The sequence below is a fragment of the Poromitra crassiceps genome (genome assembly GCF_964638095.1).
Source record: "Poromitra crassiceps genome assembly, contig: HAP1_SCAFFOLD_297, whole genome shotgun sequence".
Classification (NCBI taxonomy): Eukaryota; Metazoa; Chordata; class Actinopteri; order Beryciformes; family Melamphaidae; genus Poromitra; species Poromitra crassiceps.
In genome coordinates this window covers 27982-43672 of record NW_028152104.1, presented here as the reverse complement: position 1 = coordinate 43672, position 15691 = coordinate 27982, and the positions used below count along the sequence as shown (strand labels likewise).

The window sequence follows — 15691 nt, the reverse complement described above, 5'->3', positions numbered from 1 at the left end:
TTCCCAAATCTAATGTAAATTGGGAAAATGGCGTCCATCTGGGATTTGAGGTCAAATCTGACTTCCCTCCATATCTGTCAATAAACCTTATGGTATTCACTCACTATGTGGGACAGTTCATGCTTCTTTGAAGAAGTGCACACTTGCACATTTGTACATAAGACTTGGGGAAATGCCAGCCATCTTGGATTTGAGGTCAAATCTGACTTCCCTCCACATCAGAAAATAGTCCTTATGGTATTCCAAAAGTGCACAATTCTCTTATTTTTGGGTGCTAATCCGCTATACTATATGCTCTTGTGACACGGATAAATGCTCGGGGAAGGGGGGGGGGGGGGGGGGGGATAATGAAAAGAAAATAAATAGTTATACTACAGGGGCCACATTACAGAAACTCCCTATCTTATGTCTTAAGTTAGGATAGGACTAGTTTAAGGTAGGATTTTTTCTGATTTGGTATTACAGAAGCAAATCCTAACTAACTTTAGGAATCCTATCTTATCTTGCTAAATCCTATCTTATGTCTTGTTAGGAAATCCTAAATACTCATCCAGCATCGGTTATCAACTTTTCTGTCTGTTACCCTAGCAACCACTAGCAACAGACACCTCCTCCTTTCTCAACTCGCGGGGGAAGTAGGAGCGCTAGTAGGCTAACGATGTGTGTTGTTGTTCCTCCCCCCTTGGAAACTGTATGTACCGAGGAGCCAAATTGCTGATGGCTGTTGCTACCTCAGTTAAATTACGTGACATAGCAGGTTGAGATATTTTGGATATGTCGGCCACTTCAGTTTGAAAATCTCCCTTCGCAAAAAAAAGTGCAAGAGCCCCGTGTCGCCTAGTCGGTCTCTCCAACACAGGTCTCAGCTCCTCGGCTAGCTGCAGTATCATGTCATCTAACTAGATGTTCTAGAAATTAATGTACCAGTCCAGTCCACTAGCCCCCAATTAAGTTATATATGGCTTTGAGCCGCTCTTGTTTTATATCTTCTTATTATTAAAGCCTTACCACAGCAGTACAACAGACCCTTTTGCACAGATTTTTTACTTATTTCCCATACTCTGTTTTTGTAAATGTATCCCCTTTCATTTGCTTTTAATAGACACTATTATGTGTGGATCTATTTTTTTTATATACATCAAATGCACAACCTGTTAATCTGCAGATGTGTATTTTTCTTGTATGCAGGTATTTTTAATCTGTTCAAGTTAACCATGCTCTGACTTTTTTCTCTCTCAGGTTGAGGCTATTATGTTTTTAATAATACAACAAATTAGACAATATTTTTCCAGTTTTTTGTGTGGCTTTGGCTTTGAACCACCGACCGTAAATATGGATAGTGATTCTGGTAACATCCTGACCTTTGACCTTTGCCTCCAGATGTTTTTGGTGGGACTGACCGGCGGTATCGCCTCAGGGAAGAGCACAGTGTCTTCAATGCTGCGGGAGCTCGGATGCCCCATCATTGATGCTGATGTGGTGGCCAGGAAAGGTAGGCCACTCCCTCTCTCTCTGCTGGTCCTTTAGGCCATGCCCTCTCTCTCTGCCGGTCCTTTCCAGTGCAACCTCTTCCGGTTCACAGAATGAATATACTGTATAGAGATACTGTAGAGAATTAGTGTTGTCACGGTACCAATAATTCAGTAGTCGGTACCGGTACTAGTGAATTTCCACGGTACTCGGTACCAATTTCGGTACCACGGTAAAAAAAACAGACTGATATTTCTTCAACATATTCTCTTTTATTAAAGTATGCAACCATTTCCAATGAACAAATGGCATGTAGCCTTCAACTTTAAAACAAAACAATGTGCTTCTGCTTACTTCTTATATTCAACTCTGTATGGCAGTGAGAGCAGACAGTGCAACACCAGTGGCATGTAGCCCTCAAGTATTGTTTATTGAATTAAAAAAACAAAACGATACGCTCGGTACCATGCAAAAACAGGTACCGAAGTACCGAAAACAATGTAGTACTGACTAAAGGTGCTCTTATACTCGAGCAAAGCTCCGTGGGGTGGGGCCCTGCGAGTCTCCGTGCAGACCTCGCGCTGGGGCAGATGCCATTATACTCAGAAAGTGATCAGCATGTATTGTACAATGGTGAGAACAGCCCGTGAAAAGTCGCAATGAAACGCTATTATGTGCAGTACTGAGTGCGCTTTCACTCTCAAACGACCGCACATCAGCACATGAAGGAATCAAATCACCAAACTTGTTTTTACTGAAAGCCGTTTTACTTCTCAGCCCTGATAGCCTACTCTGTGCTGCTTTTAATCTCTCTCAATAATGCTCTCAACACAACACATTTACTTGGTGAAATTACTAAAAACGAACAGTTGCAAATCAAAGTTTATAGCCTACCACATGGGTCAAGAAATGTGGCGAAAACACAGCTCAGTGTTCAGGGTTCAGTGGCTTGAAAGCGGACATGTTTGGAGAGAAGCCGTGCGCTGCTCGCGCTGTTAGAAAAAAAATCAGGCACAAGGCGAGCGCCAGACGGAGCTAGCAAATAACCACGCCCAACAAATTTACGTCATTTGACGCGCCCGGCCCTCGCTCCACCCCCGCGCCCTTCATGGCAGGGTGAGCATAATTCAGCCTTTAGTACCGAAGTACCGAAAACCGTGACAACACTAATAGAGAATATATATAATATAGGGATAAAATAGGGATGTAACGATAACCGGTTTTAATGATAACCATGATAAAATTCCTTATGATACCGTACCGTTTCAAATTTTCATTATCGTTAAAACCGTGGTACCGTGATTACAGTGTGTTGAAAAACATGGTAAATACTGTCCATTATCAACCAAAGTTGGCAACCTTCTCCCAGATGCAAATGTGCAGCCTTGGAGAAATGATTTCAGTGAGTTTATCACTCCTTTTTGGGTCTGAGTTTTCAATATAAAACGTCGTAAAATGATTTCAGTGAGTCTCGATAATGACGATAACCGTGATAATTTTGGTCACGATAATCGTGATGTGAAATTTTCATACCGTTACATCTCTAGTGTGCAATACAACATAACAGCAAAAAGACATAGGACAATTGGGCAGTGTTAAAACTAGACATTAGGTGATTAAGAAGACAAGACAGTACAACAGTACAGCAGTTTACCTTGAGTTGGGAGGTTGGGTTTAGTTAGTGTGTAATTATGTGACATGTATGATGTCAAGTGGCATTTGTTAAGCACCAACTTCTCACTGCCTGTGCCTCGGTAACAGTGGTGGAGCCCCACAGTGCTGCCTACTGCCGCATCGTCGACCACTTCGGCCCAGAGATCCTGCTGGAGAGCGGGGAGATCGACAGGCAGAAGCTGGGGCAGCTCATCTTCGCCAGTGAGGAAAAGAGGAAGCTGCTGAACTCCATCACTCACCCAGAGATCCACAAAGCCATGCTCAAAGAGATCCTCCTCTACTTCCTCAGAGGTGAGGGAGGAATCAGGCTTACATGGCTCAGTTACAGGTTGACTTGGGGGGGATTAGCTCACTGTGAGGCAGCACTGGCCATCAGATTTGAGGCTGTTCTTCACAAAGCTTCCTAAGTAGGGATGGGGCCGATCCAATATCGATACCAACATAATTCACGGATCGGAATTGGATTGGAATTTTTGTTTTGTTGTTTTTTGCAATTCCAGCGCGGGGGCGCTGGCCGTAATTTGCCCATGTATAATGGTATCCTTCTTTGCCTTGTATATTTTCTTAATTTTGTCTGCTTTTTGCAAGGTATATTTAAAAAAAAAAATCTTTTAATTGGCCAAATCTTTGCCTATGCTGTATATTCAAGAAGAATAACGGTATCGGAATAATATCGGTATCGGCAGATATCCAAATTCAGGTATCGGAATCGAATCGGAAGTGAAAAATGTGGATCGGTGCATCCCTACTGAATACACTTTTATTTTGCCTCACAGTCAAAAGCAAACTTCTTGGAACAGTGAGATAAACCATGAGAACAGTGAGAGAGAGAGAGAGAAAAAAGTAGAGAAGACCAGCTTCAGCTCAGTCCCAGTCCTTGTGCTTTAGGCTGTTGATTATATGTCTTTGGAGTATTATATTGCCTTGTGTGGTGGGAACATTCACCAGCTTGACTGTGAATGTTTCTGTTCCCCTCCAGGCCACAGTGGGGTGCTGTGTGACGGGCAGCAGCAGAGCATCACCTCTCCAGAGCAGCCGCTGAACCTGCCGCCACCTGGGCCTCCGACCCACGACGACAAACAGACAGTCCGACACGTACTGCTGTGTCTGCTGCTATTTGTCAGCCTGCTAGCGGTGCGGATACAATACTGTTATTAATGTTCAAGAGTGTGTGTGTGTGTTTGAGAGAGAGAGAGAGAGAGAGAGAGAGAGAGAGAGAGAGAGAGACAGAGTTAGAGAGAGAGAGAGACAGAGTAAGAGAGACTGTTTATGTTTAACTGTTTATGTAAGACAGAGTTCAAGTACCAAAAGCAGTGAGTGAAAAGGTAATCCGGCTAAATCAGATGTAGACACAATCCAGATATCAGACGCATGTGAATGATCCTGGCAGGTGTACAGAAGGACAGCATGTCACATCCAAATGTGCTGCTCACTTGTTTCAGCTCCCACAGGTTGCCAAGTTACTGGCAGGGGGGGGGGGGGGGGGGGGATTTCAGGCACTAATGCAGGGTCTAAAATTAATTGCTAATTAATGTTAATCGATAAGCTTCACACTGGATGATATTAGGGGTGCACCGATCGATCGGCAAGCAATCTGTATCGGCCGATTTTGACCTCAAATATGCGATCAAATAATCAACCTAAAATAACCTTTCCAAACTTTCTTTGAGGAGTTTATATATCGGTGATCGGTAATCGGTGATCGGTCGATGATCGGTTGGGCAGATATTTCCCATAGGCGATCGGTGACAAAAAACGTGATCGGTGCACCCCTAGATGATATCATTTGAATCATGGTCGTTGTAGTTCATATAACACTTTCATTAAAGCTATAGTGCGTCACTTTTGTAGTGCAGAACCTTTGTCTCCCCGTTCTGGCAGCGAATGTGCCATTTGCACAGTACGTGACTCCATATGGTGATGTATTCTGAGTGAAACAGGATATACACAGTAGAGTGTGGAGGAGTGTGGGATATACACAGTAGAGTGTGGAGGAGTGTGATTTGACCGTTGAAAAATGGGCGTGTCTGCGGTAAGGGACTGGGTGCTGCCCTGCCCGAGCCTCTGAGGAGAGGGAGACAGCAGTCCGCTGATGTGTTCTATCAGACAAATCTGAAACCTACCGCTCACATTTCATAGAGAGGCAAAGTGGAACGTCACTTCCTGCTTCAGCACTGTACCAGAGATTTTCATCCACCATTTATTTTCCCATAGACATTTCGTAAAAATGCTTATAAAATAGTTTTACTTTGTCGAACCAAACGGTTCAGCTAACGCTATAATCGGGAGAGACCATAGACCATTTCACTCGGACCAAAAAAAACATCGAAAAAATATTTTCTTTAAACCCGCTTTTTTTTTACGCTTTGGTCCCAGTGAAATGTTATGCGATCTCTCCTGTCTCTAAATATATCTGTACCGTTTGGTTTGAACCAGAGCCATGTAGATAGAAGAGTCCCGACATCTCCATTCACTCCAATGGACCAGTTTTTTACTCTGAAGAGTTCCAGGAAGTAAGGTCCTGGATTAAGCAGCACTGTCGAGTTGCAGCAAAATAGACAGTTTGTGTTGTAGCTACTCAGAAAGGGTTTTCCCCCCTCGAATCAAATTGTACATTATCAGCTTTATTTTAGCAGCATGCAAAAGTAGCGTAAGACCCATTCCTGGCTGTTCATTGGCTAATGAGTCTCGCATTTTGGTCCTCCGCTGATGCCACTCTCTCTCTAGAGGACACTAGTTTGAACCAGTAAAACTATTTTTATACGCATTTTACGAAATGTGTATGGGAAAGTGAATGGCAGATGAAAATCTCTGGTACAGTGCTGAAGCAGGAAGTAGGCGGTCACTTTGCCTCTCTATAACGGTCTATGTACAAACACAATATAATGTTAATACAGCCCCTTGGACTGCGTACTCCCTGGCTGCTTCACTGCACTGAGCTGCAGAGGACTGGGTGGTTGGCTGCCTCCAGGCGGAGAGAGCAGGCACTGGTCTTGAAGCGGGCCACGAACTGCGGTAAATGGCGATATTCCTGGAATGCGAGTTAATGAGCCAATCACATGTCCCTCATCTACATGAAATGAGGACATTGCTTGGAATTTTCTTCTAGCCATGAAGATTGATTGACAGCTGTCATGTCATGATATTATTGGTTGAAATTGCATTGAAATTTGATAGTACTAGCTGTCGCTGACGTATGCACATGTAGATTTGGTTATAAGTGAAGACAAAGCCTAGCCGTAGCCTACTGTCATGGCTGTAAAACAGTGGATGAATTGTTTTAGAGCGTCACACAACACAACCTCCAGGAAATGACTTGTTTCAGTATCAGAATTTGATCAATTTGCTCCGATAACATTTGGAAAGTCTAGAAGAGCCGCACATGATTTCATTATTTATACTCATTCAAGTTAGCAGATGGCTAACTGGAAGTTAGAAGCTCTGATCTCAGCAGGAATAACAGAGAAAGTTACTTACAGTATGAACTTTATATGGGAAACACTGCAACATGTATGGATTTCTGAATGTCTCTCTCTCTCTCTCTCTCTCTCTCTCCCCCTCCCTCCCTCTGTCTATAGAATCTGTCCAGTTGTTTGTGGTGGTTGTTCAACAGAGATCCAGGAAGACTTTATCTAGAACTACAGTTCTTCTGTGCTGTGGCCAACTATGGACAGGTACCTGCGTGCGTGCACGCGCATTGTGTATGTGTGACATGTTTACTGTTGCCTTGTATATTTTAAAAATCTATGTTGTTACATCTCACGATGCATTTTAATAATCTGTTAATAAGCCATAGGCCAGGGTTCAACCAGTGGCCTCATTTTGGAAAATAAATCATACAGGAATCTTTTATTTTTTGTGTATCAGTGTTCTGGGGGAAACTAATACTACAGTAGTAAGTCACAAACCTACAATGTTTACTTTGCCTACTGCAACAAACAGAGGTGTAAATGTGGTGGTTAAGAAAGATGATGTCTGAATAGAGCCCATAATGTGTTGTCCACATGTCTGAAACACACATTTTTATTTTTAGTCTACTTCACACTTCACAGACTGTGCAATTAAGTAATGTGATATGAATAGGCACATAACTGCTAGCCCCCTTGGAGCCTCCTTTTGTACCCCTCTCCTGCTCTTCCCCCTTCCTCTGCTTACTAGCCTTTGCTCTCTTCCTCACTAGTATGGGGCAGGATGCTGTAAGAGTGAACTCTTCCCTCTGCACACAGGTCCCAGAGCTGGCCAAGTGTTCAGTGCTGATGAGGGAGCGCAGCCGAGTGGAGGAGACGATCCAGGCCATGCAACGAGCCGGTGCAGGCAGTCTGCAGGTGACTGAATGGACTGTGTGTGCTGAGAAGAAATGAACGGTCCTCAGGGCATGCTGTTATTGTTCAGAGCTGTTTCACAAGTCTCACAAGTCTCTGTCAGAGCTTTTGAGTCTTCACTTGAGAAGTTCATCCAAGTCCAAGCTTTCACTGAGGCTCAAACCCAAAACCTCCAAATTGAGGTCTGGCCATTGGTTTACTATGGGTACACCCTTGTGTACTCAGATGTCAAATATGGTCTGACAGAGAAGTCTGGAAATTTTAGTCTGGAAAAGAATGGCATTTTGAAATGGAAAATGTGTAGGAACCCTGACTATATGGTTTGGACCAAACAAAACTAACTTGTGTGTGTGCTGACTGAGTAGTGTAGTACAGTGAGTCAGACTATTCTCCTCTAAATAGTCCTATTTCCTCAGGTAATCTCTGACTTCGACATGACCCTCACCAGATTTGCCCACAATGGGAAGAGAGCCACCACCCACAGTAAGCACACAGGCTTATTGTCATCAGAAGCATCTTGTCCAAACTGTTTGGTGATGACAAGTTTGAAACTGCTTCAAACCTTTTTTCCTTGTATTTTTCCAGACATCCTGGATAACCGGTTGTTGATTAATGAAGACTGCACTAGAAAGGTAAGGAAGCATTCATTATTATACACAATTTAAAAAATAATAGGTCTATTTTACACTTCCTCCGTAGTACCTCTGGTTGTTTGATTGGTTGTTGTGCTATATCCGCTGGGCCCTATCGTCGTACAGGTGCTATCGCACTGGTTTGCGCGCCTCTTAATCTTATGCTATCTTCCCTGCATCTTATGCTATCGTCTGCCTCACGCAAGTGTCATTTTGCACTTTGGCCACAATACCATCCAGTTTTGCGCCGGGATCTGAGCGCAGACACAGGTGTGCTTTTGCCACAATAGGATTCCCTGTGTTTGACTCTCATCCTGCACCTACATGTATGACTGTTAAGTCTGTGCAGAAACCTTTCAATTAATATTAGAGACACCCCACTCCAGGCTCCGCCAATAGAGTACCGCAGGGATGACGTATTTGTGTAGGCTTAACCAGAAATCGCCGCCATTTTGGTTCATCAGGGGAAAGGTCTATGGGGTTTTAGAATGGGGATTTCACTTAAATGCATAAAAAAAGTTTATGGGAAGTTGGGAACGTGAATTTGGGTTCAGCAGGATAATCTTCAAACAATCACTTTTATGCCTTGTGAAGCGTTTTCTAAATAAGGTGTTTAAAAAAATTAATTTACTTTCCAAAAGTCATAAAAGTTATTAACATTTGTGAAGATTATCCTGCTGAACCCAGATTTGCGTTCCTATAAACCTTTGTTAACCACAGACTTTATGCATTTAAGTGAAATCCCCATTCTAAAACCCCATTCACTTTTCCTCTTACAAACCCTCTCTATTGTAAGAAATTTAACTCTTCTGGTCTCCTAAATGGGCGTGGTTCTCGGCTTGCGATTGGCTGTCTGTCAATTATTGGCTGACCAGTCTCCTAAGGGGGCGTGACAGTGGCGAAACCTCCATGGCACAAATACAGGAAGTGACTGCAAGTTGGGGTGTCTCTATGTTATGGTATGTGTGTTGCGGTGTCTCTATGTTATGGTATGTGTGTTGGGGTGTCTCTATGTTATGGTATGTGTGTCTGCTCCTTCTACGTTGCAGATGAAGGAGCTGCTGAACACCTACTATCCTATAGAGATTGATGCTAGCCGGACTGCTGAGGAGAAGCTGCCACTCATGGTGGAATGGTAAGGATTCGAGACAGACCAATAGAAATAAGGGACTGTCTGATATTTACGTGGGGTGGGGTAAAATATGATATATATATTTTTTAAATCCACTGCCCTCCCTGACATTTAGATTATTTTCTCTCTGCCCTCCCCCACCCAGTCCAGCCTTTTATCATTTTATACACAACTTAGTTTGTTTGAAATAAAACAGCAACTTTTTATCACACGACCGTCATATCTGGTGAGATATTGAGAGCCTGATTTAAATTGTATTCCTATATGCGCAGCAGCAAGGGCAGCAACGTTTCATGTGATTTGAGTTGTTATAGAAAATATAGCCTATATGCACGGCAGATATTGATTTGGTTCCTGTTACAATTGTGATTTAATGAGACGTGCGGCGGGTCTGCGCATGGACAGATATCACTGATCATAGTATAGTGCCATTTTAATGCATTTAATGTCAATCAAAAGATACAGGTGAAATAGGCTATAGCTGATATTGATCGATTGTTGAAGTTTTTCTTTACTCTGTAGGCTACTCCTCCATTACGTGACTGCAAGCCTTCTATTTAACCTACACAAAATTATGAGAACAATATTCTTCAAAGGCGCAGCACAGAAAGGAATGTGTATGTGCAGGTGCGCCCGTCACCAGTGGGCTAATGTTTTCATTTTCTTATCATCATATAATTTGGTTGTGTGGTCAGTTATAGTTGACTAATGAGCAGAGATGGGAAGTCATCAGAAACCACTGAGATTTGATGTGCTTCTCCAGCACACCGGACCTTTTGGACAATGATGGTGTCAGCTTCCTCCTGCTGAGTTTGTAGATCATATCGGCTCCTTCTTTCTTCCAACCTGATCTCAATGGGGCATGGCTCCTCCCCTGTCACATGGCTCCTCCCCTGTCACCACCAACTTGTAGATGGAAAAGCCGATCTTGGGTCAGCTCACATAAGAGCTAAGGGATGGTGTTTCTAGCTGAGCTCTGTCTCTGTGACATCTCAGGTGATGGACTTGATACTGTAATCATAGCACATGTCTAAGATGAGGTAGACGTCACTGTCTGATAGATATAAAGTCAGCCGTGTCATAACATTTTTGATGAAATCAGCATCAGCTGGCCAGTGGATGGTCCAAAGAAGGGCTGATCCATCAATGACAGTGACATCTGCAACACTGGCATTCCTCCTGGAGATTTTGACTTGGAGTGACTTCTTCAGTGTAGACTTGGATTTACAAATTCACATTCCGTCCTCGGTAAACATGGCAGTTGGGACTGGTGCCAGCTCATAGGCGAGGACATCCTTCATGTCAACTTCATGGTCACTAGACAACAGTGTGATTACCCTTGAATCGATGGCATTTAGGTCATAAATTGTGGAGATGCCAACTTGGATTGATTTGGTTGTTGTCATTGTCTTCACTTTGTTTGAGATGGTGAGACTTTGTTTGAGATGGTGTTGTAAGATCCCTCTGACCAGGTCTTCTCAACATCTTCTAACATTGCCTCCTAACATTGGGGACGGCTTTAGCTCAGGAGGTAGAGCGGGTCGGCCAATGACGCAAGGGTTGGCGGTTCGATCCCCGCTCCCTCCCAGCTGCTGTCGTTGTGTCCTTGGGCAAGACACTTAACCCCAAATTGCTCCCGATGGTGTGTAGGCACCCTGCGTGGCAGCCTGCCGCCATTGGTGTATGAATGGGTGAATGTAGACTATCTACTCATTGTAAAGCGCTTTGGATAAAAGCGCTATATAAATGCAGACCATCCTCAATCTTTATGGCACTGTCTACAATAGACAGTTGGTAGGGTGATCTTGATGTTCATGATGCTTTCCCCTGGGTGTTCATTGGGATCCAATGGATGGAGGCAGGTTTCCAGTTTCTGACAAAGTCCTTGACTTTGGCATGTGCTTAACCCATGGCTTTAGCCTCCACCTTGTGATAGAGATGAACCTATCTGTCTTATCCTCTTCTATCTCCTTCATGTCTGACACAATCTTGCAGCATATGTGGTGGCTCAGGGCCCATATCTTCAGTGCCTATGGCTTCACGGTAATCCAATGATCCCTCCATCACTGTGGCCGTACCTCATGAAAGTGGACTCTATGAACTGGTTGCTCCACAGGCCATTCCATATTCCACTAATGTGTCGCATCACATGCTGCTCCTGGAGAAAATTGCTTTGTGGAGAAAGCTTCTCCATGGAATGAAGATACTGTAGTATGGCCATACCTGATATGGTTGACATGGCCAGCTGCAAAGTAGTAGGTAAGCATCTTCTGGAATGTGGTCAGATGGAGAAGCCAGTCACCCTCACGTTCAGCCCAGATGTATGACATCATCAGCATCATTGGTTTCACCAAGACCTAAACCCAAAGTCTGGCTGTTCTGGTCTGACTCATAATCTGATCCAAGGCTGCTTTCTGGAAATTTCTTACCGGAACTCCAGAGAGCCCACTATCAGCCATCAGTGAACATATAGCCCCAACAAAACTCATCAATGTGTGCATACTCCCAAGTAGGGATGTAACGATAACCGGTTTAATGATAACCGTGATACAATTCCTTACAATAACTGTACCGTTTAAAATTTTCATTATCATTAAAACTGTGGTACCGTGATTACCGTGGTACCGTGATTACAGTGCTTTGAAAAACATGGTAAATACTGTCCATCATCAACCAAAGTTGGCAACAGTCTCCCAGATGCAAACGTGCAGCCTTTGAGAAATGATTTCAGTGAGTGTATCAATCCTTTTTGGATCTGAGTTTTCAGTATAAAATGTTGTAAAATGATTTCAGTGAGTCTCTCAGTACTTTTTGAACATTTTCAGCATTTTCTTTATGAATACAGTGATAATACAATAATCGTGATAATTTTAGTCACGATAATCATGATGTGAAATTTTCATACCGTTATATCTCTCCCCCCAAGACGTTTTAAGCGGCACAGCTGCATCTATAAGTGACGTGTGTCTGTTTGAGGCGAGATGTGTGTGAGGCGAGATGCAGTGTCCCAGCCATTGGGGTGGCCCAAGTGGGGCACAGACTCAAGAAAGGGTAGCACTGATTGTGGCATTTAGGAAGGATGTAGAAAGTTTTCCCTCACCAAAATTTAGCCTAACTTCACTCTAGCTTAAAAATAAGCCCACTACAGCCTCTGAAAGACAGTATTGTTGGCCACAGATGCCAGCATCCTCAGGATTTTGGGGTGGCCAATTAGATTTCAGGGGTGGCCAGTGCCACCCCTGGCCACTCCCTAGAAACTCCCCTGCCGAGATGTGCACACAGGATTTGAGCAGTGCACCTAGACCCCTCCCCCCGGCTGTACAAGGAATTGAGAGTGGAGACAGAAAGTGTCGCAGCTCAAAGCCAGTGAAACATGCACACACCCACACAGTCGCGCACATGCACACACACACACACACAGACACACACACACACACACACACCACTCAACCACTCTACTACCATCTCTGCAGGGACTGACCCGCAGAGGAGAGAGGGGAGCGGGCACAGTCCCTGCAGAGATGGTGAGAGTGGTTGAGTGAGAACACGGTGAAGGAAGGAGACCGGGAGATGGCAGAGGAGGGAGGGGGGGAGGGAGGGGTGGGGGGATGGGATGGGGGGTGGGGGGATGGGGGGGAGGGAGGCGGGGGGATGGGATGGGGGAGGAGGAGAGGGAGGGGAGGGGTGGGGGGATGAGAGGGATGAGAGGAGGAGGAGGAGGGAGGAGAGGAGGAGGGAGGGGATGAGGGAGGTGGGGGGTGGAGAGGGAGGGTGGGGATGGGGAGGGAGGAGGAGGGGGAGGAGAGGGGTGGGGAGACGACTTCAAATCCCCTGCAGGAATCGAACCTGCACTTCTCCGCATACAATGCGGTTGTTAAGGTGACTGCCTTAACCCCTAGACCATCAGCCTAGGTAACTTACAATGGATCTCTAGGCGGTTTTGTTATGGCTTTCCCAATGAAAGACTTGAAAAGGTTTTAGTGTCCGTACCGGGATTCAAACCACAAACCTTTGGGTTGGAAGGCATTGTCTTTCACCACTGGACTACAGCCCAGCTCAAACACACAGAACATGCAGCAAGTAACATAGATGTGCTTAAGATTAGGGTTTTCTTAACCACGACCATACCCTAACCCAATCGATATGTTTTAGAAACATAAATAGAAACGACTTAATTTTCTAATGCTAGAGCATGCATTCTCAATTGCTGCAATTAGTCAGATGATAACATTCTCATTCCAAAAGTATTTTTTCAGTGTTTGAATTTTGGAGAAACTTCCACTTCCTGTGGGACTGAACTGAAAAGGAATTTAAGTCACGGCTGGTCTTGTACTGTTCTCTACAGGTGGACTAAAGTGCATGAGCTGTTGATCCAGCAGAAGATCAGGAAGGACATGCTACCCCAGGCCGTCAAGGACTCCAGCGCTATGCTCAGGTCCACACAGCTCACAGGACACATTTACAAAGACCCTGTCCCAGAGACAAATATGAGCTTGGCAATAATGTCTACAAATGTCTCTACAGTCGAGTTTTGGACATTTGACATTTTCCTCAAGCCACCACATGATTGTCTCCAGACATAAAGCTAAACAATAGGACATTTGTTTGCCCATTGTTGCCAATGTTGTAGCCCTCTGCACAAAGAAAACTCTTGCAAATCTGAGGCTGTGATGAAAACATTAAAATAGCAGTTCAATAGAGCTGTTGTCATGGCTGTGACTGGTTGCAAGACAGTTTCTAATCACGGTGGATAAAGGGTTAAATAACCCTAACCCTAATTTGACTTGGATAAATAAATCGCGGTGGATAAAGTTAGAGCTGCACTTCAGTCAAATGAACAGCATGGCATATTTTCACACTATAGAAAAGTGTTCGCTTGGATATGATAGCTAATGTTGAATTCAGATGACGCAAACTTTAATATCTAGATTCATAGAAGAAACTAACTACTCAAAATCCCTCACAAAGATCTGCAGATGTTTTTAACCAATGGTTTTGTGGAGATTTGGTCTCATTTATCAGATGGTTCCTTCGCTGCCCTTTACTATTATATGTTTAAAAACAACAGCACATCAAATATATTTGAGATGTGTGAAGTAGTTGAAAAAACCTGCAGATTTCAAAATCCAGCCCATTGGTTCAGGTGTCTAATGAGGTGTGTTTGTGTGTGTCTGTCTTCAGGGAAGGTCATAAGGTGTTCTTTGACCGTTTGGCCGAGCACCAGGTTCCTCTGTTGATCTTCTCGGCCGGCGTAGGTGACATCCTGGAGGAGGTGATCGGCCAGAACCACGTCTTCCACCCCAACGTCCGCATCATCTCCAACTACATGGACTTTGACCACAGCGTGAGTGTTTGTGCACTTCATAATATGAAATGTTTTGTGTAATAAATACATAGATACTAGAGATCACCCGGTATGCCCATAGACCAGTGACAGCCTGATGACCATAATATATCTGTGCAGGTTAATCAGATTGATCAATATCTAAGAAAAACTCACTTTCCAGGCTGCAACAAAACATAAGTACTAATAACCAGTGTTGGGGAGTAGTGAACTACATGTAGTTGAACTATGTAGTTTAACTACATTTTGTAGTGGCTTGCTGGTAGTTCAAACTACAATTTTGGGCAATAAAATGAAAGGAACAGGCACAGCTCCAGGATTTTTTAAATAATATTGGTGTAGATGTGTAGATACTATGAGAGGTATCCACCTGATCATAATCCACATCTACAACCCAGAAGAGAGGATGAATACAGCAACCCTAACTGAACACTGTCTTGTTGTTAAGGGGATACTGCGAGCCTTCAAAGGTCAGCTGATCCACACCTTCAACAAGCGGGAGGGCGCTCTGCAGCACGCAGCCACGCTTAGCGAGCTGCAGGACCGTCCCAACGTGCTGCTGCTGGGGGACGCTCTTTCCACTGGGTGTCGTTAGGTGTTTGAACCCGGAAGGGCGAACGGTTTTTACCGCACTGCGTGCTCTCGTGCCGGTAATGTTTGTGCTACATTTGCTTTCTGTAGAAAAGAACTTTGCTGTATTCATATCGGTGAAATGGAATAAATGGATGGGTTCCGAACATCAAGGACAAGCCTTCTTCGTCGTTCTTATACAGCACTCAGTGCAATGTTATCGTATATATTAACATCAGCACAGCTAGCGAGTCAGCCACAACTCAACCCGGTAATTCAAGCACCTCGGTGGCTTACAGTATAGGGCTGTGAGCCTGCCTCAACACCCTGAAAGATTAATCATTTGTAAAATCCTTTTTGTTGCAGCAAGAATGCATGTTGTTGTTTGCACATTCTGTATGTGCGAATCAGAACATGCAACTCCTATCCGTTTGGGGTTGTGGCCAGCTTCACCCAGACGCCCACAAACAGCCATATCCTTGAGTCTGATGAGACTAATTTCTCTTCTCCAACTGGAATGTGGGGTCTCCATGAGGGGAATCATTTC

At 44.1% G+C, this 15691-nt stretch overlaps 1 protein-coding gene across 1 annotated transcript in view; it reads left to right on the top strand.

The window, feature by feature from the left end:
• LOC310771006 (uncharacterized protein) overlaps positions 1–15691 on the top strand; it is a gene marked incomplete at its 3' end in the record, with an annotated part of 45968 nt that overhangs the window by 2327 nt on the left and 27950 nt on the right. The window contains exons 2-4 of the mRNA XM_083663693.1: positions 1381–1492; positions 3232–3435; positions 4124–4278. Coding sequence (XP_083519819.1) covers positions 1381–1492; positions 3232–3435; positions 4124–4278 — 471 coding nt within the window. The remainder of the gene's footprint in view (positions 1–1380; positions 1493–3231; positions 3436–4123; positions 4279–15691) is intronic.